The 26,138-nt window shown below is 51.8% G+C and overlaps 2 protein-coding genes and 1 long non-coding RNA gene across 4 annotated transcripts; 1 reads left to right on the top strand and 2 right to left on the bottom strand.

Annotated features, from left to right (window-relative positions):
* Window positions 1–884: 884 nt before the first annotated feature.
* On the bottom strand, window positions 885–2,361 carry FTL (ferritin light chain). The gene is made up of 4 exons (XM_026481873.4): window positions 2,005–2,361; window positions 1,693–1,839; window positions 1,320–1,445; window positions 885–1,204 (listed from the first exon to the last, which is right to left on the bottom strand). Exons 1-4 carry the CDS (start codon window positions 2,104–2,106, stop codon window positions 1,052–1,054), a joined length of 528 nt encoding a protein of 175 aa, XP_026337658.1. The 5' UTR covers window positions 2,107–2,361; the 3' UTR covers window positions 885–1,051.
* On the top strand, window positions 2,347–23,501 carry LOC123000224 (uncharacterized). Of its 2 annotated transcripts, XR_006408077.3 has the most exons (5): window positions 2,347–2,605; window positions 2,711–9,057; window positions 17,685–17,928; window positions 22,019–22,075; window positions 23,056–23,501. It is a non-coding gene; the product is annotated as an uncharacterized LOC123000224 (long non-coding RNA). The 2 variants fall into 2 exon arrangements; XR_008960167.1 differs by lacking the exon at window positions 22,019–22,075 and having other exon boundaries at window positions 2,711–2,830.
* On the bottom strand, window positions 14,893–23,343 carry DHDH (dihydrodiol dehydrogenase). Its single transcript, XM_026481869.4, has 7 exons — window positions 23,205–23,343; window positions 22,719–22,830; window positions 21,646–21,809; window positions 19,470–19,722; window positions 16,246–16,370; window positions 15,296–15,449; window positions 14,893–15,051 (listed from the first exon to the last, which is right to left on the bottom strand). Exons 1-7 carry the CDS (start codon window positions 23,292–23,294, stop codon window positions 14,942–14,944), a joined length of 1,008 nt encoding a protein of 335 aa, XP_026337654.2. The 5' UTR covers window positions 23,295–23,343; the 3' UTR covers window positions 14,893–14,941.
* Window positions 23,502–26,138: the final 2,637 nt, after the last annotated feature.

The following is a 26,138-nucleotide window of genomic DNA, read 5'->3' as shown; positions in this document are numbered from 1 at the left end:
ACGCTTAACTAACAGACACACAGGCGCCCCCAGAGTATTTTCATCATTGCAAAAAGTTCTGTTGGACAGTGCTAGCTTAGAACATGTTTCAAGGACGCTGGCCTCTGGACTTTAGCCCTACTGTCCCCCGAATGGCTGTTTTCCAGGAAAAAATCTGTTTTTTCAGTTCGAGTCTTCACTAGAGTGCATCTCTGAACCAATCACGTTTCAGGGGGAGTAGAAACTGGATTTGCATGTGTGACCACCCTTCCCGTTAACTGTATTGGTGATGGACACACACAAGCCCCCTCCCCTGCCAGGATCATGAGTGGCCACCAAAGTGTGGGGACTACAGCAGGTGCTGAGTATCTGAAAGAACAAGTGCCTGGAAGCCACTTCCTCTTAGATTCTTCTACCAAAACCAGAGAAGGGGCAGGGGGTCAGAGTTCACAGTTTTGTAGCTTGGACCCAGCAGCTGCCTGCTAAGCCTTCAGTTCCCACTCGGAGAACTTAAGTCCCCAGGTTTCACATCCTGTTTGTGCTGGGCCCGAACTCCTAGCTCAGCACCTCTTGCGTTATCATGTGCTCCTGGTGCTTGTTTCTGGTTACAGTTTATTTCTAACTGTGCCTGCTTCCAGCTACCCAGCCTAGGGCTTAATAGACTCTCCTTGGAGTCTGTAGAAGGGGCAGTTAACAGCCTGGCAAAGCAGAGAACTTGCTACTCCACCCCCCCAACATACTCCCCCAGGTAAGATTAGGGCTTAGAGAACAGCAAAGGTGGGAGTGGGGGCCAACACCTGTCTCCTGGCCAGGGCAGTCCAGCTTATTATAAGCCTTGTGAAAACATACCTCATTTCCCACACCATACACACAACCACAACACAAACACACCCAAAACCACCAGCTGCTGCAAAAAGCTTTATTGTTTCATTTGGTCCAGGGCTTGGGAGAGGGCTCCAGGGTGGTTAAAAAGCTGCCTCGTGGCTGCAGGGAGAGGCTGAGGCACAAGCTCTGGCACCAGGGGCTTGTTAGAGGGGCCCCCTCAAAGGCTGCTGGTCTCCTGCAGAGGCTCCTAGTCGTGCTTGAGAGTGAGCCTCTCGAAGAGGTACTCGCCCAGCCCAGCCTGGGGGCCGGCCAGCCTGCGGAGGTTGGTCAGGTGGTCGCCCATCTTCTTGATGAGTTTCACCTCCTCATCTAGGAAGTGGTTCTCCAGGAAGTCACAGAGCTGAGTGACGAAGACGAGAAAACATTGCCACTTATCCATCCACAGTATGACAGATGGGGAAACGAGACTCAAAGGGAAATCTGCCCGATTCGATGTGGATGAAGGGACTACTTACATGGGGGTCTCCGCGGGCAGAACCCAGGGCATGCAGATCCAAAAGGGCCTGGTTCAGGCTCTTCTCCAGAACCAGGGCAGCCTCCATGGCGTCCAGGGTTTTCCCCCACTCATCTTGGGACGGCTTCTGGACAGAGGACAGAGGGCTCAGGACTAGCTACATAGACGCACCCAGGCTCCTCCAACTACCCATCCCAGGGTTGCGGTGTGGTCAGCCACGTCTTCGGGGAAGTGCGCGCGCCTCCATTTTGCGCCGCACAGGAGGGAACACAATCGTCCAGAAGCCCACGCGGGGCCTACAGCGCTGCAGTCAAGGCGCTTGGCGCGCGCACGGCCCCCCGGGACATGTAGTCCGCTGCCCGCACACTATTTACCTGGACGTCCTGGAAGAGGGCGCGGCCGCCGCGCTGGTTTTGCATCTTCAAGAGACGCTCGGCGCCCTCGCGCTTCTCCTCAGCCAACTCGCGGAAGAAGTGGCCCACACCTTCCAGAGCCACATCGTCACGGTCGAAATAGAAGCCCTGAGGGAAGGGAGGCGCGAAAAATAGCGGGAAGAAAGGCCAGCCAGGAGCCCGAACTCCGCCCTCCGACTACCCTACGGGACAAAGGAGGCCAGCGCGTGCGCAGAGGGCCGGAGGTGCGCACTTGGGGGGAACTTAGGCTGGGGGCGTCCTGGGGACCCTCACCAGAGAGAGGTAGGTGTAGGAGGCCCGCAGATGCACGTTGACCAGACGGTTGACGGCGGCCTCCACCTCGGTGGAATAATTCTGACGAATCTGGGAGCTCATGGTTGTTTGGTGATTAGGAGGTAAGCTCGAAATTGGTTGTTGGCTGATCCCGGAGGCAGCGGGTGGCCAAGAAGACGGCTCCCAAGGTTGCGACTGGAAAAAAGGTTGGAGGGTGGTCGTTGGCTGGTAGAGGGGGCGTCCCTGGGTCTGTTCCGTCCAAACACTGTTGAAGCAAGAGACAGATCCGCAGGACCGCCGGGCGCACTGCAAGAAGCTGTGGCCAAGGCGGCTTCTTTTATGGCGCGCGGGCCCTCAGAGGTGGGGCGTTCAGGGAGAGCGATCGGCCAATGCTCGGTGCTGGGAGGCGGGGCTTAGAACCCGCTATTGACCAATCTGAGCTGATAGGAGTCCCAGACCCCCCGCCCAGAAGTTAGGAAGTCACGCGCCAGTAGCGCGAGGCTGTTGTGAAATGGGGAAGTGGAGGTGGGGGGCTGGGTTTCGGGGTGCAAGGGTCTTGGGGCTGATTCTGGGACGTCAGGGGATTGTGGGGGTCTCTCTGGTAGGTGGAAGGTTAATGGGGACACTGGGAGCCCTGGAAAATTATGACTCTGGGGTCTTGGGGGTGTCTCAGGAAAGTAAGTTGGATTCTGGGGTTGTCTCTTAGAGCATGGACCCTTCTGGCGCCCTGGAGGTTTCTCAGAGGTGCGGAGACTTCCAGATGACTGGGGTTTGCTCTGGAAGATAAGGGGCCCCCGGATCATTAAGAAGTTTGGAAGGCGGTGCGGTGAGATATTTTTGGGATCTTGGGGATCTCTCTGATAGATGGGTTGAAAGGGGGGCCTGGAACCCTGGGGTTCAGTCAAAGATTGGGAATTTCTGTAGCACTAGAGCTCATGATGGAAATCCTCATTTTCTGGAATCTTCCCCTGGGAGAGGGGTGGTGGTGTGTGTGTCTTTAGACTCATGAAGTGATCTTCAAGATTAAACGGACAGTTCTAGAGTCTCAGGGGTCCTCCTGCGCCCCCCCTCCCCAGTAGGGGACAGGGATATTTCTGGAAGCCTTGTAGGGGTTTTACTAAGAGGTAGGAGGTCTTTGGATCCTTTGAAAGATTGGGCCATTTGGAATACCTTGGGGCTATTTCAGGGGCCTGTTGTTTTTCTAGAAGCTGACACGGGTAAGGGTGAAATGACACTCAAGCTTTAGGGTCTCTCTGAGGCTGCTTATTCCGGAGACTATTCTGAGGGCAGCCAGAGACATGTAATTCTCTTTGGCTCTGAAGCAGTCCCTGTCTTGCCTAACACATGCTTCTTGAAGGTCCCAAAGAGAAGCCCTGGGTCCTAGGGAAACCAGGAGGGTCTGGGGACCTGTGGATGGGATGTATCTTTAGCCAATGTACATTTTTTAAGTCTTGTCAGTTGCAGGCTGGTGTCTGGGAAGCAGAGCTGGCTCAAACCAGGACTCTGCCCTCAAGGAACTCCCCGTCCTAGAGGGGGGTAAAGGAGACAAAGACAGGAACGTGACCCTATTTTCAGTGCCCTCCATTAGCTAGGGGGTTGGGCAGGGAGCTGAAGCCACTGAATCCTGCTTTGCAGGGGGCCACTCCAAACAGCCCAGGCAAGGGGGTGTCTCCTGACCTAGGGGATCCTGGACCAGGCTGGTCTCTGGGGTCCTCAAGGGGCGCCTGGGCCCATGGCCAGGGGAGCAGCTGTGCTGAGTCATGCTGAACTCAGCGGGAAGGGTCTCAGGCAGAGGCGGGGTGGGGCCACTGACTGACCTCATGGCGACGGCAGACTGCAAACTGGCTGGGACCCTGAGAACTAGGCCTGGCTGGGAACCACGGCTGGCCCACTCCCCCAAGATGTGAGTGAGCTTTGTCTCCGAGTCTTACAGTCTTTTTCGTTGCCTTGATGTTTTCCCTGGGCTCCTGCCTGTGGTCATACTGTCCCCTCTCTCTGGGCCGTTGACTCAGTCTCCCTTCACTGCTATCTTATCTGACAGCTCTCCCCTGACTTGGTGTCTCTGGGGAGAGTCTATGGGGGAGGGGCAGTTGCGCCAGGCACACAGTCACAATGGGGCCTGAGTTACTCATTCACCAAATTTCATACCTCAGCTTAAAGACCTTTAGCCTCCAGCAGGCCCCACCTGCAGAGAGGTGGCTTCTTCAGAAGTGCTCACAGGTAGAGAAGAAGTGGGGAGGCAAAGACCATCTGAAGAAGGACGGAGATCTTGGGGGCGAGGGGTAGGTCATGGGTTGGGGGAAAACAAGAGGCCCAGAGAGAGGACAGAAAGACCTGGGGGGGGGGGAAGAGACCCAGAGAGAAGGTACAACAGACCCTATGATCAAGTGATCTTAAGCTCTGATTTCCTTTTCTGTGTCCAATCTACAAGGCCGCTTTCCAGCATCTTCACTAAGGCCGGCTCTCCTGGAGGGCCCTACCCAGTTACTGGGCCAGCCCCTCCCCATGCAGCTGGTGTCCAGCCCTGTGCTCCTGGGCCACACAGCACAGGCTCAGGCCCTGTCCTCTCTCTCAGAACCCCAGATTCCAGCCTTCTGACCTCCAGCGGCTTCTCCACAGGGCTCTAGAGCCCTCTCCTGGTCCAGTAAGTCCTCCCAAGGCCTCCCATCCCTCCCCCCCCCTCCATTCTCCACCTCAGTAAGTGCAACTTCCTCTGGTCCCATATGGCGGAAGCTTCCAAGCCCTAGTTCTCCAGGGCCTGCTGCCTTGTTCTCTTTTCCTAAACCCCCAGGCTCCACTGCCTGGCTTGGCGTTGCCCAGTGCTGCCTCCAACACAACACCGCAGGCTTCCACACAAGTGATCTTCAGTTCCCTCAGGACTGCATGCTCCTGGAGGGCAGAGTGGAGACCTAACTCATCACTAACCCAGAAGGCACCAGGCTTCTTTGAAAAAGATTTGTCAGCACATGAAGCCTGGTCTCCTGTGACAGCCAGGGAGTGGGCTTAGTGATTCAGACGCCAAAGTGTGGCCTGAAAGAGGTTTATTGCCCCCCTAGACCACTCCTCCCTGTGCCCCCCCCAATAATTACAAAAGTAAGAAAAATGCCCATGACCCCCAATCCCCACCCCTCCCAGAAAAATGCCATAATTTATGCAGAAAAGACACAGTCCAAGGCAGCTGGTGGCCTCAGCCCATCTTTTTCCAGATGGTGAGTGACGCAGTGAGCACTCCAGCCACAAAGATGGTCACTGTCTGCCACGTGGGTGTCCCAAAGTAGGAGAGGAGGCCGTCCTGTGGACAGAGACATCAGTCACTTCAGCAGCTGGGCCAAGAGGCAGCCCTTGGACCAGCACATGAGGAATCAGGGAGGGAGGTGATCATAGGGCATGAGTGGGGACAAGAGCCTAAGATGAATGGATACCAAAGAGCTGGTGTCAAAGGGTTATCAAAAAACGTGAGGGACTCCAGAAGTGGAGGCACCAGGAAGGACAGAAGGTTAGATCAGAGGTCACTGAGAGGTCAGGGGTCACCAACAGGTCGTGGATACCAGACAAATGAGTTGATCAGACATGTGAGGAAATGCATTCCAGAGTCAGAGAGGGCAACACTGGTGGGCTCAGGAAGACCCAGGGGTCTCAGAGGAGTGGGGGAGGGGTTAGGGGCCTCACCCAACCACCCTGGTCCTGGATCCAGCCCAGCAGCCGCTCTCGAAGGAAGTCCAGTGTCCAGCCCATGATGGTCCTTATCAGCTCCGGCACCTTGGTACACAGGGCCTGCAGGGAGTAGACTGGCCTTAGGGACTGAGCCTTGTCCCCACTCCTTTCTCAACTCTGCCTCCCCTCCTGCCCCACTGCAGTCTCTTTCTACTCCTACTCAGAATGAGCTTCATACATTGTACACTGGATCTTGTTACGGTCAACTGCCCTGCTCACATACCTTCCATGGCTCCCCAGGTGGTAAAGACCAAAAGGCATATCTCAGCCCACAAGGCCCTGTATAAAGGCTCTGACTTGATCGCATTCCAATTGTCCACTTCTTTTCTGTGTCTCATTTACCTTCTTCCACATCTTCACTTTCACCAACTCTTCCCTGCCTCAGGACCTTTGCACATGCTGATTCTTCTACCTAAACAGGCTTCAACCAAGCAAATTTTTACTCCTCCCTCAAAGCTTTCATGTCAGGTCTGATGTCACTTCTCCAGAGACGGCTTTTCTGATCTTCAGACTAGGTAGGACCAGACATACCTCCATGCCCATGACTCTCTAACTCCCTAAACTTCTCCTCCTCACCGTTTTTTTATCTGGCTACTTCCTCCCTATTGTCCCCAGCCCCACCATCGCTCTGACCACTGTCCCCCTCACCTCCAACATTCAAGTCCCATCAGCTCAATCTGGCAAACACATTAAGAAATCTACTCCCTGCCTCCGTTGCTACCAAGGGAGGCCAGGTCAGTCATCAATCACTGGAACTACTACAAGTGCCCCCCTCCCAGCTTCCCAGCTTCCACCCCGTAATCTTTTTTCCTACCCATAATGGCCCCCCAAAATTGGTGGGCTTCCACTCCCCTGAAATTTTAAAGTTAAAAGGATTTTACAGTGAACAGCTATATGCATGCAGGTCACCTCACTCTCCTGTTTAAAACCAGCCAGTCACTCCCCTCTCGGCAAAGTTAACATCTTTAACATCAATTGTGGGGGGCCTTCAGATGACCCCTCACAATCTGCCCTCAATGCATCACCAACTCTTCCCTGCCTCAGGGCCTTTGCACTTGCTGTGGCCTCATCAGATGCCTTTCCCCCGATCTTCATAGATCACTGCAACTTTGGCTTTAATGTCACTCGCTCTCAGAAGTCCTTCCCGACCACTTTGCATTACATCATCCTAATTTACTTCTCTCAGCACCCATTAGACAATGTGAGCTCCAAGAGAGCAGGGACCTAGCCTGCTCTGTTTGGTGCTGCATCTTGGATGCCAAGGACAGGACAGGCACATAGTAGGCCTAATAAATTTTTGCTCCATGAATAGATGAAGGACCAAACAAGCAGCTCATAGGTCTCTCCATCCCCTTTGGTGACTGGGCTGCCACAGGGGTTGACCTCACAACTCCCAGGTCCCCATAGGTCTGAGTGGAGCTTCCCTGGGTTCACTGCCCTGCAGCCGCGCCCACCTTGAGCACCAGTTTGCTGGCAAAGTAGAAGAGGGCAACAACCCGGCCCCAGTTGAAGTTGCCATCAGAAAACATGTCAGCTGCCACTCGGAAAAAGACCTCGCGGGGTGAGTCTGTGTCCACGGCTGCGATCATCCTGCAGGAAAAGAGGAAAGCCAGTGCTGGGGAGGAAAGATCAGGCATTGTGTGGAGACCCTGGCAACCACCTCATACCAAAGACAGGGAAACTGAGGCCCAAGCCAGGCTGACGTGAAAAAGGGTCCAACGTGGGGGAAAGGGACAAGATTGACACTTAGGAAAGTGGGGAAAATGACTCCCTGAGGGAGGGTTTCAGTATTCTAAAGGAGGGAAGAGCTGAGAGTCCAAGGTGCTGGGGGGGGGGGGAGCTGGACCCCTGGGTCTGAGAGAGTAGGAAGCTGTGGGTCTGAACTCCAGGCTCCAAGGGGGAAGAGGGGCCTGAGAGCTGGGACTCCAGGGGCCCAGGGGCCACACCTCTGTAACTCCATGTTACTGTCCAGTTCATCTCCGATGCGCTTGAGACACTCGCTCAGCTTCTTGGTGGATGCGTCCTGGGGCACCTGCTCCAGGGCCAGCTCAGGTGTCTCTCCCCCCATTCGCCCTGCTCGATCTTGGATGAAACTAGAGTGGGAATGGAGTGCAGGGGGTGCAGAATCAGAATGGGGCATCACTCCTCAAATCCGCTCGGCAATAATCACACCTCAAACTCACCCCTGAAGCAAAAGGGCCCCTGTCTTCATGATCTGCTCAGAGCTGGTGGGCCCTAGAGGAGAAAGGAGGGAAGAGGTGCCTGGACTCTTGGGTCCTAGGGGATCCAGGGAACTAGGGTGGCTCATGATCTCTGAGGAAGGACAACACTAGGGGGTCCTGCATTTCTGGGTTCCTGGTAGATAAAGTAGCTAGGGGCCCGGACAACTGAGTTCCTGATGGAGAAAAAGGCAGGGACCCTAGGCCTGTATCCTGCGTTCTTCCAGCAGGAGACTGAGGGGAACACTTCATGCATCCAGACCCCTGGCCTGAGGGGGCAGAGGAGAGACCCGCCCCTCCCACCAGGAAGTGGTGCCGGCGACAAGCCCGGGCCTGCCCCGGGGGCTTGGATTCTGGGGTCTCCAGCTTCTCCGGGGTCCGAGAGCACCAGGCAGGAAGGAATCGGGGCACGGAGGCCAGAGAGCCGGGAACCCCCGGGGAGGAAGGGGGCTGGAAGCTGGCAGCGCCCGATCCGGGAGTTTCTGCCCCGGAGTGCTTAGAGATCGCACGGCCCCACACCGGCTGGACGGATCGTGGGGCCGGCCGGCGAGGGGGCTCGCCCTCCTCCCGCCCGTCTGCCTCCCGCCTCACCCCCGCCTCTGGGTTGCTCCCCGGACCCGTCCATCACCGCCGCTCCCGCCGCCGCCTCTCGCCGGGTCCGCCCGGGCGGCCGCAGCACGCCCCTAGTCACGTGATCGCCCCGCTGAGCGTGCGTCCTCTCACGTGACCGCCCCGCAAAATGGCTGCCGAGAGCTTTCGCCCCGCAGGGCCGTGCCGTCACGTGACTGCACCTGCCTCACCTGCTGGGGGCGCCTCGGCCCCTATCACGTGACCGTCCAATCCGCACTTCCCTGTAGGAAGCCGTCGTGGCGCCATTATACCGGCCACCCCCGTTCGATGGCCGCTGAAACTTTCATTCATTCATTCGTGCGGTATTTTCGAAAGTTTCAGGTGGTATTCGAGCCCTCCCCAGGGCAGAAGGAACACCGGAGGCGAAAATTATCATTCACGGAGGCAGGACGTTTCAGATGATTGAAGTCTGTGAGTTGTTTTCGTGAAAATAGAAGGAATATGGAGTTCAAAAAGTGGCGAAACTAATCTATGCTGATAGATCGGCAAGGTATGAACCTTGAAGGACCCCAGGACAGGCACCAGGGAGGGCCTGAAATGAGCTATATGTGGATCTAGGTGAGGATTACTTGGGTTTGCACATGTTGAAAAATTCATGCAGCTGTACATAAGCAATGCACACTCTACTGCATGGAAATTATTGTATCTCCTTTTAAAAAGAAAAGAAGAAGAAAAAACTCAGAAAATAGGCTGGGGTCAGTTAGTGAAGGGTGGGGGCCTGTAAGAGAAGGGATCTATGTCCCAAGGGTGGCTGGGAGCCATAGCAATAGATGATCATAGGAGTCTTAATACATCAGCCTAACACCACCAGGAAGAGAGTCTGACAAAGTCAAGCTTATTGACCCATTGTGATGATGGAGACCACACAAGAGAGAAACCATGGAGCATTTTGACAAAGGAAAGGGTGGAGTTATTATAGGATTTGCAGGAAGGGTAGAATTTAGGTGACAACTAAATGATAGGCTCAAAGCAAAGCAGGGTCAACATCAGGTGCAGACTGTGAAGAGGAACCAGGGTCTTGTACCCTTGGAAACGTTACAAGGTGAATCTAGATGTGGAGAATTGGGTCCAGAAACCCTTTATGTGAAGCTCTGCACCTAGACTGGAAATCGAGGCTGCTACTCTGTTTCAAATGACTACAGGCAAGAGTGAGATGTTTCATTTTTACTGATAGACTTTTCAACACTTCATGATTTTAGGGAACAAAGTTTCTCTGTAAGAAAACATGTCCTTGGGGGAAATAGTGTTTCCTATTCACTTTGAAGCTAACTTTATCTGTGCCTATTATTCCAGCCCAATGAATTAGCCCTCCCTTTGCCTTAATTACAGAGAAGAGAAGAAAGGGCTTTTAATGCAGCTACAGACCTCTAAACAGTACAGGTGTTGAGTAATGGGGAGAAGACTTCTTAGCTAATTCTGAAGTCAAAACGTTTTATAATAACAAAGATGCTACATTGGAACTGTGAAGCCCACCTCCAAGATGGCCCCCGACGATTTTTAGTGTCCAGGTATTCATGCCCCTGTATAGTCCCCTCCCACACTGAATAGAACTGAGCAGCGTGATCAATAGGATATTGTGGAAATAAATGACAGAGTGTGACTTCCAGAGTTAGGTCATAAAAATTACTGCAGCTTCTGTCTTGCTCTCTCTTGGATCACCCGCTTTAGAGGAAGCCAGCTGCCATGTTGTAAGGACTCTCAAGCAGTCATCTTCCAGAGAAACACACATGGTGAAGAATCAAATCCTTCAGCCTTGTGAGTGAACCACTTTGTAAACATAACCTCTAGCTCTAGTCAAGCCTTCAGATGACACCACCCCCCCCCAGTGTCCTGACTGCAACCTCACAAGAGACCCTGAGCCAGAAGCACACAGCTAAGCCACTTGTGAATTTCCAACCTTCAGAAATTGTGTGAGATTTATTGCCATTTTAAGCTGCAGCGTTTGGGAGCAATTCGTTTCACAGCGTAAGACATCTAGGATAATTATGGCCTATTTACAGATGAGGAAACTGAGGCCCAGAGAAGGAGCTGAACTTTCCAAAGTTGCATGGGAGTTCTCATGGGTGCTCTCAAGTGTCCAGCTCGACAGCTATGTCATTTGGACAAGGGCTTTCCTACTCAGCCCCCTTCATAGGTCCCCAGCCTCTTCTATGAACTCCCAGCCTCCAGTCCCTCCCCTCTAGTCCATCCCCCACATGGACTTAGAAGGGTCTCACTATACCCAGAGCTGACTGTGGACCTCCCCTGCTCATAGCCCTCCCATGGCTCACTGGTAAGGAAAATCTCTTACACATTTTTTTAAAGATTTACGTATTTTAGAGAGAGAGAGAAATAGCGTGAGCCGGGGGTAGGGAGAGGGAGACTCTTCGAGCAGACTCCCCACTGGGCAGAGAGTCCAATACAGGGCTCCATCCCAGGACCCTGATATCATGACCTGAGCTGAAACTAAGAGTTGGCTGCTTAACTGACTGAGCCACCCAGGCGCCCCTCTCTTACACATTATTATAAGACAACGAAGCTGGGGCAGCTGGGTGACTCACTTGCTTAAGTGTCTGCCTCTGGCTCAGGTCATGATCCCTGGATTGGGGCTCCCTGCTCAGTGGGGAGTCTGCTTCTCTCTCTAAATAAATAAAATCTTAAAACTAAAAAAGGACAATGATGCTAATAGAATCTGCTACTTATAGTACATCCGATGAGAAGATAAACTGATATTTTAAAACTCTTCTAACAAAGAAAAATATAATGTATAGATGTTTTAAAGTCATAGATTTATATTACAAGATGTAAGTGATAGATGGAATCTGGGTGTGGCTTACCTGGGTCCCCTGCTTCACATTCGCTCCCAAGACATCAAAAAGCCGTCAGCTGGGGTTCTGGACTCATCCAAAATTTCAACTGGGGAAGGATCCATTTCCAACCATGCTTACATGGTTGTTGGGAAGTCTCAGTTCCTTGAGATATGTTGGACTGAGGGCCTCAGTTCCTTGCCGGCCCCTGGCTACAGGCTATCCTCACTTCCTCATCATGGGACCTCTTCATAGGGCAGCTCACAGCATGGCAGCTGGCGGCACCACAGTGAGCAAGCAAGAGAGCAAGCAGGACTGAAGTCAGTCTATTATCACTTAGTCTCAGAAGGGACATCCTGTTTCTTTTGCCTTTAACAGATCGCTAGGTCCAGCACACCCACAGGAGAGGGGAGACACAAGGACGCGAAGACCGGGAAGTAGAGGTCATTGAGAACCCCTTTAGAAACCAGTTGCCACACCAGGAAAAGAGGAACCCTTTATGTTGTGGGTGCTAAGTTTTTCAGGAGCAGTGGGCCCTGGTGGCTGACCTAGGGAATTTTTCAGGGTGGAGAAAAATAGGTAGGATTTGGGGGTTCCAGTCTTGCTTAGACATATTAAAAATGGATCCATGTTGTAAAAGCTGTGATACCCGGTGTTCCGGTTAGCTAGTACTGTGTAACAAATCATCCCAGAGCTTAGCAGCTTCAAACCACAGGAATCATATTATCTTGCATAGTCCTGTGGGTCATGCAATCGGGAAAGGCTTAGCCGGGCAGTTCCAGCGCGGGGTCACTCAGTGTTTTCAGTCAGACAGCAGCCGCAGCTGGAACATTAGAGTCCGTAGCGGTCAGGACCAGCTGACCGAGCATCCCCCTCTTCATGGAGTCTCAAGCTTTCCATGTGGCTTCTGCGTGGGTTAGTTTGAGCTTCCTTGTGGCTTGGTGGCTTCGGGGCAGCTGGACTACTGGCATTATGGCTGAAGGTTTCAAGAGTATTTCGGCTCCCAAGGAAGACAGTGCATTGCCTCTCCTGACAACCTCACCAGTCATGGGGCTTGACCTTCTGCCATGTTGCAGTGGCTATGACTGAGTCATGAGCAGACACTTTTTAAGGGAAGAGGAACTAGAGGAACTCCAGCTCTTAATAGGGGAAGTGAGTGGGAACAGGAGAGACCTTTGGAAAATGTAAGGTGGCAGACCAATTCAGCTGCTTTAGGAAAGGCTAACGTAACAGTGACTTAAACATCAATGAAGCTTATTGACTGTTCATGTAAAGTCCGAGAATACGCAACCCACAAATGGAGTGAAGTTCTAAGGTCAGGGACTGTATGCTTAACTTTCTATGTCAACTTGGGGGGGCCACAGTGCCCAGAAATCTGGTCTTCCATTTTCTGGGCATGTCTGTGAGGGTGTTTTAGGTGAGATTAACATTTAAATTGGTGACTTAGTAAAGCAAACTACGTTCTCTCATGCGGGTGAGCCTATCCAATCAGGTGAAGGCCTGAATAGAACAAAAAGGCTGACCCTCCTCAGAGTAAGAAAGAATTCTTTCTGCCTGGCTGCCTCTGAACTGGGACATCAGCCTTCTTCCTGCCTTCAGGCTCACACTGAAACATCAGCTCCTCCTGCATCTCAAGCTGCAGGCCTCCTGACAAGAAGTACACCATCAGCTCTCCCAGTTCTCAGGCCTTTGGACTTGGGACTGGAACTAGACATCGGCTCTCCTGGGTCTCCAACTTGCCAACTCACCCTGCAGCCCTCAGGGCCTGCCCACCTCCATAGTCTTGTCCTTCTTCTATCCTTCTGGCTTGTGGCTCCACCATCTGGAAACATGGCTTCCATCTCATGATGTAAGACGGACACACCAATGCCCAACACCACCTCTCTACTCCAGAAGCAGGAAAGGAGATGTTGAAAGGGAGATCATCCTCTTTGCCTAAAAAAGGCCGGAATTCAGATGCTGCATACATCCCATTGGCCAGAACTTATCCACGTGGCAAGACCTAGTTGCAAGGGAGCCTGGGAAATGTAGTCTTTAGCTGGGCAGCCACACATCCCGTGAAAACTTTCCCATTGTAAGTGAATGATTGGAGACATCAGCCATGTTTGCCACACAAAAGATTAAAACCAAGCAAGCAGAGGGCTGAAACCAGTGTAGTGATAGCTGAATGACGTATAATGGGACTTGGAATAGAAAATAATAGAAAACTCATTTGACTGATGTCTACTCTCTCTCATTTGCTCAAAGTGAGAATTACTAGTGTAAACCCAATGTATGCATCTCTATCTTCTAGAACCTGGTAGGACAGGACTTCCTGGACTCTGGCCCATCAAGATCGTGTGGCTAGTTTTTGCCAATGAATTATGGGCGGTTATGTATGTTGTTTATGTGCTAGAGCATTTAAGTTTTGGTACCAGAGCCTCCAGAGCTTTCTTTCCTTGGCCACAGTGATGGGCAGGACTCCAGATCCTAGTGGCTCTGTCAGCCTAGATACCAGACATACACAGACCAGAACCCTCAGCTAATACATAGCACCCGCGAGACATAAACCTGTTATGCTGAGTTGAGATTTGAGGGTTGTTACAGCAGCACAACCTAACCTACAGCAACTATTACAGAAAAATGTGAAAGTTAGTCCTTGCTTAGAGCACAGAGTTAACCCTAACTGGCTGGCCAACCACCCGCATATAGCCCCCCCTCCAACTGCTTGTAATCTTAGTGGGCCGGACATCCTAAACCTGCTACACAAACGGGCATATGACCCAGGCTTTGCCAGTAAGGCCATTGAAGCTGAAGGTAAGGGGCGCCTGGGTGGCTCAGTCGGTTAAGCATCTGTCTTCAGCTCAGGTCATGATCCTGGAGTCCGGGGATATTGAGCCCCATGTCAGGCCCCCTGCTCAGTGGGGAGCCTACCTTTCCCTCTCTTGCTCCCCCTGCTTGTGCTCCCTCTTTCTCTCTCTCTCAAATAAATAAATAACATCTTGAAAGAAAAGAAAAGAAAAGAAAAGAAGAAAGAAAGAAAGAAAGAAAGAAAGAAAAAAAAGGAAAGAAAGAAAGAAAGAAAAAGACTGAAGCCCAATCCCTTCTTTCCAGTTGCAATGACTTTTTGTACCATAATGGAGGCCTGGAGCTTCTAGAGACCAGTTTGGGAAAGGCCTGACCTCAAAGCCAATGGCCATCAGTTAACATTTGTTGAGAACCTACCATGCTCCAGAGGCTGTTCATATACCCCCTCATCTAATCCTCACCAGAGGGTGGTTAGTACTATGTCTCTCCTTTACTGATGAGGAGACAGAGGCGGGGAGAGGCTGCAGGAGCGTGCAGTGAGGGACACACCTCCTACCCACATAGGATTCCTTGCCCAGGGTCACGCAGGGTATAGTAGGCAAACCAAGGATCTGCCCATAGGTGTCTGCTCCAAGAGCTTGTGAGAAATGCCCTGACCCTGCCTTCCTCCTCCTCCCCACATCCTTCTACCAAATTTATTCTCTAGTGACCCCTTTGGTGACCCCTTTACTCCAGTTCCCACCAAACCACCATTGCCAAGATCTCTGCGGGAGCCACATCTTTATTTATTCAGGGCACGCATTAGCGTTTGTCTTGGGGGAAGGTGACTCCAATGGCCTTCCTCACTTCTTCAAGGATGTCAGCCAGGAGTTCACTTTCCGCCAGGGGAATCACAGGACTTTCCTTCAGGCCTGGGGGAGAGTATAGTTAGGGACCCCTCCTACTCACACCTTAAAGATCGAAAGAACTACCATTCCCAGAATCCTGTGAGGCAGAGTAATGCATGGTTCAGGCAGATGGATGCCCCAGGGGGTCCTGGGAATTGTAGTTCCAGACAGCTACTTAGCGGGGCTGAGGGCTGGGGAGCGGCCCACCTCCCCTACCAGGTTTGCCCCTTCACCCTGCCACCCTCTCACCCATCCTCCACATCCTTACCCTTTCGCAGGCACTCCCGGACATGCTTGGCCTCATAAACCATGCCTGCTCCATTTATAAAATTTAACTCCTTGCTTGGGGTTGGGGGCAGCGGGAACTCCTTACGCTCTCCCTTCACCACCAGCTCTGTCGGGCACCAGCAGGGGTCGAGGATCTGGGGGGAGATAAGAGGTGGCAACGGGGGGCTCCAGCCTAATGATATTCGGGGGCCTCCCTCTCACACCTGGTGGCTAGGAGCTTGTAGGAAGGCTTGCCTCCCTCACCCCCGTTGCTGGGGATTTGCTTCTCAGCAGCAGGACTGTCACAATAGAAGCCTGTCTGTTCATCTCCCCAGGGGCAAACCCCTCTCTGACCTGATGCTTAGGCCTCGTGAGGACAGCTTATCTCCACACGTGTGAATTTCCTTTGCAAGGAGGAGACTTAGACAATCCAGCACCTTCTTATCTACCAGGAGACTTGATTTTTTTTGGCCCCAGAGCCCTGGGAAGCCTACAATATTCCCATAGCCAAGTCTAGGCCAAACTGGAAATAGAGATGTGCCCAGGCAAGGTCCAAATTCTGCAGTGCAAGTCTGGGGCAAGGTCCCAATTCTTCTCCTAAGAACAGGATTTCTTTCTAGCAACAGGGCCCCATGAAGCCCAATGAAGCCGCTCTTTGATAATGCCCAGATCAGGTCCTGGAAGCAATTCCAAAGGCCACAGCTGCCCTCTAAGCATGGTTGATTAGGACCGGTTTCTCCTCAGGCCTAGGGATTTGTGACAGACCAGGAGGTTCACCCTCAGGAAGGAGCCTGGAGGGCCAAACCCAACCCATGGCCTGGCAGTCAAGGATGGATTCCTTAGCAACTGTGGGAAAAGGCTGATTCAGCCCACAGCCAGCTCCAACAACCACAGCTGGCCTGCTCCTGTGGTGAGGGGCCACAGTTCCCAGCTTGGCCGGTCGCGCCTCACCTGGGCCATGCCCTTGGTCCCGCTCACAAAGGCCATATTGGAGAGCTGAGCAGCGATGCTGCAGGTAAAGCTGGCATGGACCTCTCCTGGGTACTGGAGAAGCACAGTGACGGTGTCGTCCACACCTGGGGACGGTATGGGACAGGAGAAGGCCTGGTCTCAAATCCTGCCTATGGAACGCTGGGCAAGAAATCGCGTCTCTAACATGGCAGTGAAAAAGGAATGAAGCCCTAAAAACACGTGTGCTGGGGCATCTGGGTGGCTCAGTCGGTCAAGTGTCCAACTGGATTTCAGCTCATGTCGTGATCTCAGGGTCGTGAAATCGAGCCCAGAGTCGGGCTCCCTGCTCAGCGGGGAGTCGGCTTCTCTCCCTCTTCCTCTCCCTCTGCCCCTACCCACCCCCAGCACACAATCTCTCCCTCCCTCTCTCTCTCTAAAATAAATAAATAAGTCTTACTTAAAAATTAAAAATTAAAAAAAAAATAGAAACAGAAACACATGTGCTAGGTGAAAGAAGCCAGGCATAAAAGGTTGCGTACTGTCGAATTCCACTTGTGTGAGGTGTCATAGTTGGCAAATCCCCAGAGCCAGAGAGGAGATCCGTGTGGTTGCTTAGGGCTCAGAGGGATGGGAGGATGGGGTGTGGGGATGGGTTTTTTGGGGGGGTCTTTTTGAATGATGAAAATATCCTAAAACTGATTAGGGTGATAAATGCGCAACTCTGTGAATACCCCAGAGCCATGGAATTATACACCTTAAATGAATAAATTGTATGGTGTGTGAATTGTATCTCAGTAAAGCTGTTACCAAAATAAACAAATGTATGCTATTAAAAAAAAAAAAAAAAGAGGGGCACCTCGGTGGCTCAGTCAGTTATGTGTCTGACTCTCGGTTTCAGTTCAGGTCGTGATCTCGGGGTCAAGGGCTTGAGCCCCGCCTTGGGCTCTGTGCTCAGAGGGGCGTCTACTTGAAGATTCTCTCCCTCTGCCCTTCCCCCCTCCCCGCTTGTGGGCTCTCTCTCTCTCTCTCAAATAAATAAATACATCTTTGAGAGAGAGAGAGAGAGAGAGAGAGGCTTAACCTCTCAGAGCCTCCATTCCATCCCTCTATAAATAACCTGTTGCATCGGTTTGCGAGAATCCATTTCCTCGGCTCCAGAATGGGGATACTAGAACCTTCTCACACAGTTGGTATGAGGATTACACTAACTGATATAAAATGCACAAAGCACTTGGAAGGCTATTTAGATTGCGATAAGGGCTATATAAGCATTAGTTAAACATTAAATTAAATACAGCCCATAAAGTACTAGCCTGGTTCCGGAACACATCGCGTGTGCCCTTGATGAGAGAACCTACTGACCTAATTCTCTTTGCTTTCAGATAAGCCGGGGTTCGTTCTTTCATTCTTTCGTTCTTTCTTTTTTGTTCTTTTTAAAGATTTATTTATTTCAGAGAGAAGGAGAGGGAGAGAAACCACGAGCTGGAGAGTCAGAGGGAGATGGAGAGAGAGAACCTCAAGCTGACTCCCCACTGAGCACGGAGCCTGACGCGGGGCTCGATCCCATGACCCTGGGATCATGACCTGAGCCAAAACCAAGAGTCAAGGCACTCAACTGACTGCATGACCCAGGCGCCGCAGATAAGCCCCAGTTCTTATCCTGGATCTGCCCTGTGAGCCTGGGTAAGTCACTCTGTCCCTCTCGCATCTGTGAAATGGGGACAAGGACAATATCTAGCTCCCGGAGATCATTCCTCTGATAACACTGACGCAGAGGAAACACTTGATAAAAAGAATCTGTTTTTGGAGTACTATTTAGCCTAAAAGTTGGCCAGATATTACACTGAGAAGATTTTCTAAAGTGTGACATTCACACCCGTGTATATTTTCCTGGTGATTCATTGCCTTGTGTGGGGCCGTTTGCAGAGCTGGCCACGGGAATTCCTCTCGTTCCGCCGTGAGTGTCCCTCGGCAATATGTCTTTGCAGCTCCTTCCATCAAAAGGTATAGGCTACTTGCCCACCTCTGAAATCTGAGCTGGCTTTGGGCCACGGAACAGTAGCAAACAAGGCAGAGGCCAAGGTTTGAAAAGAGCTTGCAAGGGGCGCCTGGGTGACTTAGCTGGTGAGGCATCTGCCTTCGGCTCAGGTCGTGATCCCAGGGTCCTGGGATCGAGCCCCACATCGGGCTCCCTGCTCAGTGGGGAGCCTGCTTCTCCCTCTCCCTCTCCTGCCACTCTGCCTACTTGTGACCTCTGTCAAATGAATGAATAAAATATTTTTTAAAAAGATTTTATTTATTCGACAGAGATAGAGACAGCCAGCGAGAGAGGGAACACAAGCAGGGGGAGTGGGAGAGGAAGAAGCAGGCTCATAGCGGAAGAGCCTGATGTGGGGCTCGATCCCATAACGCCGGGATCACGCCCTGAGCCAAAGGCAGACGCTTAACCGCTGTGCCACCCAGGCGCCCCGAATGAATAAAATCTTAAAAAAAAAAGAAGAAGAAGAAGAAGGGGCGCCTGGGTGGCACAGCGGTTAAGCATCTGCCTTCGGCTCAGGGCGTGATCCCAGAGTCCTGGGATCGGGCCCCACATCAGGCTCCTCCGCTATGAGCCTGCTTCTTCCTCTCCCACTCCCCCTGCTTGTGTTCCCTCTCTCGCTGGCTGTCTCTATCTTTGTCAAATAAATAAATAAAATCTTTAAAAAAAAAAAAAAAAGAAAGAAAAGAAAAGAGCTTGCACACCAGGGCCTGCTTTTTGCTGTATGTGGAACTGAGCCCACAGTGTGAATGAGGCCAAACTAGCCAGATGGGGGGAAAAAATAAAATAAAAGACTGACTTCATTAACTCTTTATGACAACCCCATTACCCCTTTCTTTCTCTCTCTCTCTACTCCCATTGTGGGGCTCGAACTCACAACCCCAAGATGAAGGGTCCGCGTGCTCTAGCGACTGAGCCAGCCAGGCGCCCCTATGACAACCCTGTTATTGACATTTTACCAGTAACGAAGACTCAGAGATGTTGAGTCCCTTGGCTAAAATCACACAGCAAACCCCAGGACAGAGCCTGCCCACTCTCTCAACTCTGATCCTCTTTGACTTCAGCAGGAAGTTCCTACAGCTGTCTAACTTGATTCTCAGGGGCGAGGAGACTTCTCCCCAGCTCAGGGCTCCCAGGGAGGGAGGATCACTCTTATCGTCAGCATATAGTCCCGCACAGACGGTACCTGTTTCATGGCGCCTTCCCACGGCTGAGATCTTCTCTGGCTTCTGCCCACCAAAGACCATAGAGATGAACTGGACGCAGTAGATGCCTAAGTCCATCAGGGCACCGCCAGCCTGGGCCCAGTCTACGACCCGGGGTACGTGGGTGAGTTCCTTCCCAAATTCTGCCCGAGCCACCCGGAGATCCCCCAGAGTTCCCTGAGACACAGCCGACCTCAGAGCCTCTACAGCAGGAAAGAAGCGGGTCCAGATGCCCTGCACGCCACAGAGGGGAGAAAGCAGGACAATGGAAAAGGAAGGAAAGACGTCAGGACCCAGGAGTTAACCAACAGTTCCTCTCCCTTCTGGAGCCCAAATTGAGGGACTACCCGCTGCTCCCCACTCTCCACACAAGACCCTTCCCCCTCCCTTCCCCAGCCCTGCGCAGTCCCCAGGTAGTGTCCTGCCCCTGAGTCTCTCTGCCCTCTCCTCTCCTCTCCTCTCCTTTCCATTCCCGTGGCCCCAACTCTGGCCTTGTCCTTTCTTATCTGGACCATTCCCCCAGTCTCCCAATGTTATGGGCTCAATTGTGTCTCCACCAAATTCAGGTTGAGGTCCTAACCGCCCTACCCACCCCCCCCCCCGTACCTCCCAGTGTGGAGATGGGTTTTTTAAAGAGGTAATTAGGTTAAAATGATGTCATTATGGCGGGCCCTAACCCAACAGGAAGAGATGAGGAGAGTGACACAGGGGAAGGACCACCTGAAGATACAGGGAAAACAGGGTGATCGACGGTGAGCTATGAGCCAAGGAGGGAGGCCTTAGGAGAGACCAGTGCTGCTGATACCTTGATCGCAGACCTCTAGCTTCCAGAAATTGCAGAAAAGAAATCTCTGTTGTTCAAGTCGCCCAGTCTGTGGTGGTACTTAGGGCAGCTCTGCAAACTAATGCACGTGGTCTCCCCACCCCAGACCACCCTCCATGTGGCCCCCGAGGCAGCTCTCCTTCTAGAGTTGATTCTGTCTCAAATTACTTGCCCTAAGATCACAGAGCTAGAAACCGGTGAGATGGAGTCTCAGCTCGGACTCGAAAGCCTGTCCAAGGTCAAGTTCCCACTAAATACAATGAATCTGCTTTCCCCCTCTGGCCCATTTACCTGTGCGATGTACTTTCCCTTGAAGGCTCAGGTCAGTCCCTACCTGTGGGAAACTTCCTTGACTATCCCCTACGCTGGGCTGATGCCTCTGTGTTCTGCCAACTGCCCAGTACTGTATCTGTGAAAGTTTGTGCAACTAGGCATTGCAATAGCCCATTTCTGTGACCGCAGCAGACCTTGAACTCATTAACTACTGTGCCTGTGTCTTACCCATTAGGAATCCCCAGTTCCAAGGGCTGGATTGGAACACAACTGGTACCAATAAAAACAAGGAAGCAATAAATTCAGACCTTTGGCACTGCCAAGGCACAGTGAGAACCAGAAGCACTGAGTAACCACAGTAAATCTTGACTATCTACTCCTTGGGCATAGAGAACTTTGCAGACTGGGAGCAATACTGGGCACAGGACAGCTAGATAGGACATGGGGAAGTAAAAGGCAGCGGTTGCTACTACTGACAGAACCTACAGCAAGGCAGCATTTAAGAACCACAATACTCCTTAATGTGAAAATAGCTCCTGGAGGTCATTTGGTGGCCATCTTAACTGCTGGCGCTATCCTTTGCCATCTGGCAGCCATTTTAATTACTGGCACTCTGCAAGCTGTCAAAGGCCCCCTATAGGTAGCCATGTCTGATAAGGGCAAAAGCCGACTGGTTGACCTTGAGAGTTGGTAAGGTAGGGGTGCCCTGGTCCTTCTGACCACTATCCTTGGAAATCTATCCAAACTCAGCCTATTGCTATTCTGTGCCACTTTCCACTACTGGCATCTTTCTCTGAAAAGCTGACAAAGTATCTTTCAGGCAGCATCGTTTGCTAATGGCCAAAAGCAATGGCTCTCATTCCTGATAGCTGTTGCCAGCAGATTTCATGGCATAGCTCAACTACAGCCTAGAAAACACACCAACCCCAGTTCACTCTGTGGCCATCTTTGTTCTTGACAAACCCTTCCTTTTTGTTCCTCCAAAAACGTCCACTGGCAACCATGTTTAGTAATGGCAAGAAGCGCTACGTTGGCGTTTGGAAAGTCCCCTCCACTCTCACCTCCATAAGAAAGAGGCCTCGGGATCGGGCTTCGGCAACCATTTCGCGAACTTCCGCAGCATTCACCCCCATGGGCTTCTCGCACAGGACGGCCTTGCCCGCTGCCAGGCATAGCAGCACTGCGGCCTTGTGCTGGGGATGCTGGGTCCCAATGTAGGCCACCTCTAGGTCGGAAGGAAGGAGGGCGGGAGGTCAGAAGCCCCGCCCACCCCAGACCTCCGCCACGTGCCCATAACTTAGAGGCCTGCTCCCAGCATGCTAGGAACTGGGGTCCCACCAACCAACGTGGGCCAGTCCTACTCTAGTGGGCAAGCCTCGTCTCCCATTAGGAAGGAGCTAACACATTCTCTACTATAACTCTTATTTTCTTCAGGTTATTTCCAGCCTTCCAAAATTACCATGAAGTCATTTGTCACACCACCACCAAGAGGTAGATACTAATATTGTGCCCGTTTTACAAATGAGGAAACTGAGAAAGGCAAGCGGAAGAGGAAAATACCAATTCAGGCAGCCTAACTCCAGTCAGGCTGTTGTCCAACTATAACATCCTGCCTCTCCATCCAGGCCACTCCAGAACACAGAAGCCGGGGCCACACAGCGTACTTAAAGCCTGAATGGGGGGCTCCTGGGTGGTCCAGTTGGTTAAGCATCTGCCTTCAGCTGAGGTCATCATCCCGGGGTCCTGGGATTGAGGCCTTGTGGGGCTCCCCGCTCAGCTGGGAGCCTGCTTCTCCCTTTCCCTCTGCACCTCCCCCAGCTTGTGCTCTCCCATTCTCTCTCTCAAATAAATGAATAAATAAATAAATAAATAAATAAATAAATATCTTAAAAAAAAAAAAAAAGCCATCCTGAACAGGCTCACTTACAAAGTCAGGCCCCTCCCAAACCACGGACACCTTGTTTCTAAACGCAAATTTCATACTAGACTGTTAATCCCAGGCCAAACCCGTTCCTACAGTTCTGCCTCCCAGCCCCAGATCCTTCCAGAAGCACACAGGGATTGGGCCATCCTGCGGAGCCTTGTTTATCCTACGGAGCACCCTAGAGCCAGCGCCGCTCCCCTTGCCACTCACCCACATTGGGGTCTTTGGCCAGCTCCTCATAGGACCCATAGGCCTTGGGGATGTCATGTTTCCTCGCAAACTCCTTCGCCCGGCTCAGGTCTCGGGCCGCTACCGCCACCACCTGGAAGGACGCTAGGGTCAGACTTGCGGGGCTGGGCCAGGTGGATGGGAGGGAGGTTGATGGAGAAGTCCCCAGGATAAGAAAAATTATGTCCCCCAGGACGGAGGCGAAGGGAAGGAGTCCTGGGGGAAGAGGTGACGGGGGCAGGACACGGGTCCTGAAAAGGAGAGATCTGGGGCAAGCGATTATTAAATCCCCTAATACCTAAATTTCCTCTCTTCGCAGTAGTTCAGAAAAAAACCCTCCCAAACCTGACGAAGCTCGAGTTCACAGGACAGAAGTGTGGAGAAAGGAGTAGGGAACCCTGGCTCCCTCCTCCCTCAGACCCAGGAGTCCCGGCTCCCCGGCCACAGGATTCCGGAGGGAGGGTGGACCTGATGCTCGGAACGAGGCAGCGTTCGCAGCCCGGCCGTGAAGTCGCTGGAGATAAGGCCGGCGGACACGATGCCCCAGCGAAGCGCCATCGCCAGAACCCGGGGTCCCAAAGTCTTGGCACCTGAGGCTGGAAATTTAAGACCTGACGCCCCGCCCAGCCGGGGGCGTGGTCATTTCTCCGCCCCCATTGCAGCTACGCCCCTTCTCATTGGCGTACTGGGCCTGCGCGCCCCTCCAGTCCCAACGCAAAGGAGAAGGTTATTTAAATAAATAAATAAATCTAGCATCCCCATTGGAAGAGCGCACCATTGGCTCCGCTTTATTAGGGATGGGACCAGAAATACTTCATTCGTCGCCAATGGCGACTTCTAACCACGTGACGTGTTTTTGTTTTTTTTTTCTTTTGAAGCTCTCCGCGCAGTGTAGGGGTTGAAGTCCCCACCGGAGATTAAGAGTTGCACGCTCTAGCCACGAGCCTGCCAGGCCCCCCAGGAGGGGGTGGGGAGGCTTTCTTTCTTGTCACCTTCGGAGCTGGCCTCCTTCCTCCTTCCCCAACTCTTTTGCTCCGAAAGCCGCGCACCCTTAGGAATTGTCCAGAGGGAGGAACAAGATAGTAGCAATAGCAAACATAATAATTACTAGCATTTCTAGAACCCCTGTTGAGGTCAGGCCCCCAGCTCCGTGCTTTACTTTCCTCATTTCTAATTTCTCACCACAGATCTGCGAACTAGGTTCTGTTGCTCCCTGTTTACAGAGGGAGAAACAATCCCAGAGAGCCATGGCCGTTTTTTGAAAGTCTCACGGACAGGATGTGAGCACGTGCAAATTGACCGCTGCCAAAGACCATAATTTTAGAAACCAGGTTATTCTGCTTCTTAAAAGCCCTGGAGCCAGGCTGACTGGTTCCCAGCCCCTCCCTGCCCCTGGCTGTGTTGCTTTGCACGAAGGGTTTCCCTCTCAGAGCCTCACCTTCCGGTTCTGGAAAACCGGAGTCACAACGGCATCCACCTGTTTAAGAGGATGAACCGAGCTCCAGAGTCTATGATGTAAAATAGAGCAAATGATTATTCTGTAATTGGCAAAGGGCTGGCCAACTTTACGCACAGCAAATCTGTGCACTTCTCTTCCCTTGTAGACATTCAATTAAGATCTGAGTTTCAGGGGTGCCCTGGGTGGCTCAGTCCCTTAAGTGTCTGCTTTCGGCTCAGGTCAGGATCTCAAGGTCCGACACTGGGCTCCCGGCTCAGTGGGGAGTCTCCCTCTCCCTCTCCCTCTGCGCCCCCCCCCCTTTGCTCTCACTCAAATAAATAAATAAAATCTTGGGGGAAAAATCTGAGTTTCACTCACAGGGGTTCCAGGTTCACAAAAACTGCCGAATACAAACGTTAAGGGATTGCCCTGAGGGCACAATATGACAGCTGTGAAGAAAAAGAAAAAAAAAGATGGGGAAGGTGGTCTTTGAGACATTCCTTCCCCATTTTCCCAGGTTGCCACCTTCCTGAATAAAGCGACTTTTCCTTTCCCACCATCGCTTGTCAACCGAGTATTGATTTTCCAGGGGTGAGTAGCAGAACCTGAGTTGGGAACAGACTCTCCGCCTGGTGAGAGAGATAAACAGACCAGCAGTGTCCAGGAGTTAAGGTTTGGGGAAGGGTGCTGTTATGAAGGGGTAACAGGCACGAGTTTCTGTGGACGGATGAAACAGTACTGTATCCTGAATGTGGCGATGGATGCTCGAAACTTCACATTGGATAAAGTTTCATAGAACTGTATACCAGAATTTTTTTAAAAAGATTTTATTTATTTATTTGACAGAGAGAGAGAGACAGCCAGCGAGAGAGGGAACACAGTAGGGAAGTGGGAGAGGAAGAAGCAGGCTCCCAGCGGAGGAGCCTGATGTGGGGCTCGATCCCAGAATGCCAGGATCATGCCCTGAGCCGAAGGCAGACGCTTAACGACTGAGCCACCCAGGCGCCCCTGTACACCAGAAATTTTTAAGGTGCATGAAAATCCGAGTAAATGCTGGTGAAATCCAAATCAGGTCTGTACCAGATTAAATCATGTAACCATGTCAATTTCTGGCTTTGACAATGCGCTATATTTACCTAAAATATCATCATGGGGTGGGTTGGCGGAGGGGAAACTCGGTGCAGGATACAAAGGAGCTCTCTGTACTATTTTTGCAAGTTCTTCAACAGTTTCAGGATGAAATGTTACGGCTTAAAATTGTTGGCAGTGAGTTCGTGTACCCAGAGAAATCATTTTGCAATATCCGGTAAAGTAGCAAAGGAGGGTGTCTCATGATCCAGCAATTTCTATTGTGGGTAGAAGACACATATCCTTGAGAAACCCTCAGATGTCCTGGGAGGACATATGTAAGAACATTTATTGCAGGGGCGCCTGGGTAGCGCAGTCGTTAAAGCGTCTGCCTTCGGCTCAGGGCGTGATCCTGGCGTTCCGGGATCGAGCCCCACATCAGGCTCCTCCACTATGAGCCTGCTTCTTCCTCTCCCACTCCCCCTGCTGTGTTCCCTCTCTTGCTGGCTGTCTCTCTGTCACATAAATAAGTAAAATCTTAAAAAAAAAAAAAAAAGAACATTTATTGCAACATTGGCTGTGATAGCTCAAAATCGGGAAGAGCCATCAGTAGAAAAATCCGTGAACAAACGGTGGCAAATTCTAGCAACAGGATACCACGTAGCAAGGAAAATGGATGGACTAACTCCCACCGTGCATACATGGAAGCTCAAAAACTTAAACTTCAGTGGAAAAAAAAAAAAAAACCACTCAAGTGACATCACCGGGATACAGTACACACTCTGAACTGTGTTGGCTGTGTTTAATTTCATTCATAATCAAGTTAGGAAAATCGCTGAAGGTCTGACACTGAAATGGAGGTGAACCGCGAGCGTTAAGCACAGGATAGCATTTCT

Source organism: Ursus arctos, unplaced genomic scaffold (assembly GCF_023065955.2).
Source record: "Ursus arctos isolate Adak ecotype North America unplaced genomic scaffold, UrsArc2.0 scaffold_19, whole genome shotgun sequence".
NCBI classification, from domain to species: Eukaryota; Metazoa; Chordata; class Mammalia; order Carnivora; family Ursidae; genus Ursus; species Ursus arctos.
This window is presented reverse-complemented; position numbering and strand designations above follow the sequence as displayed.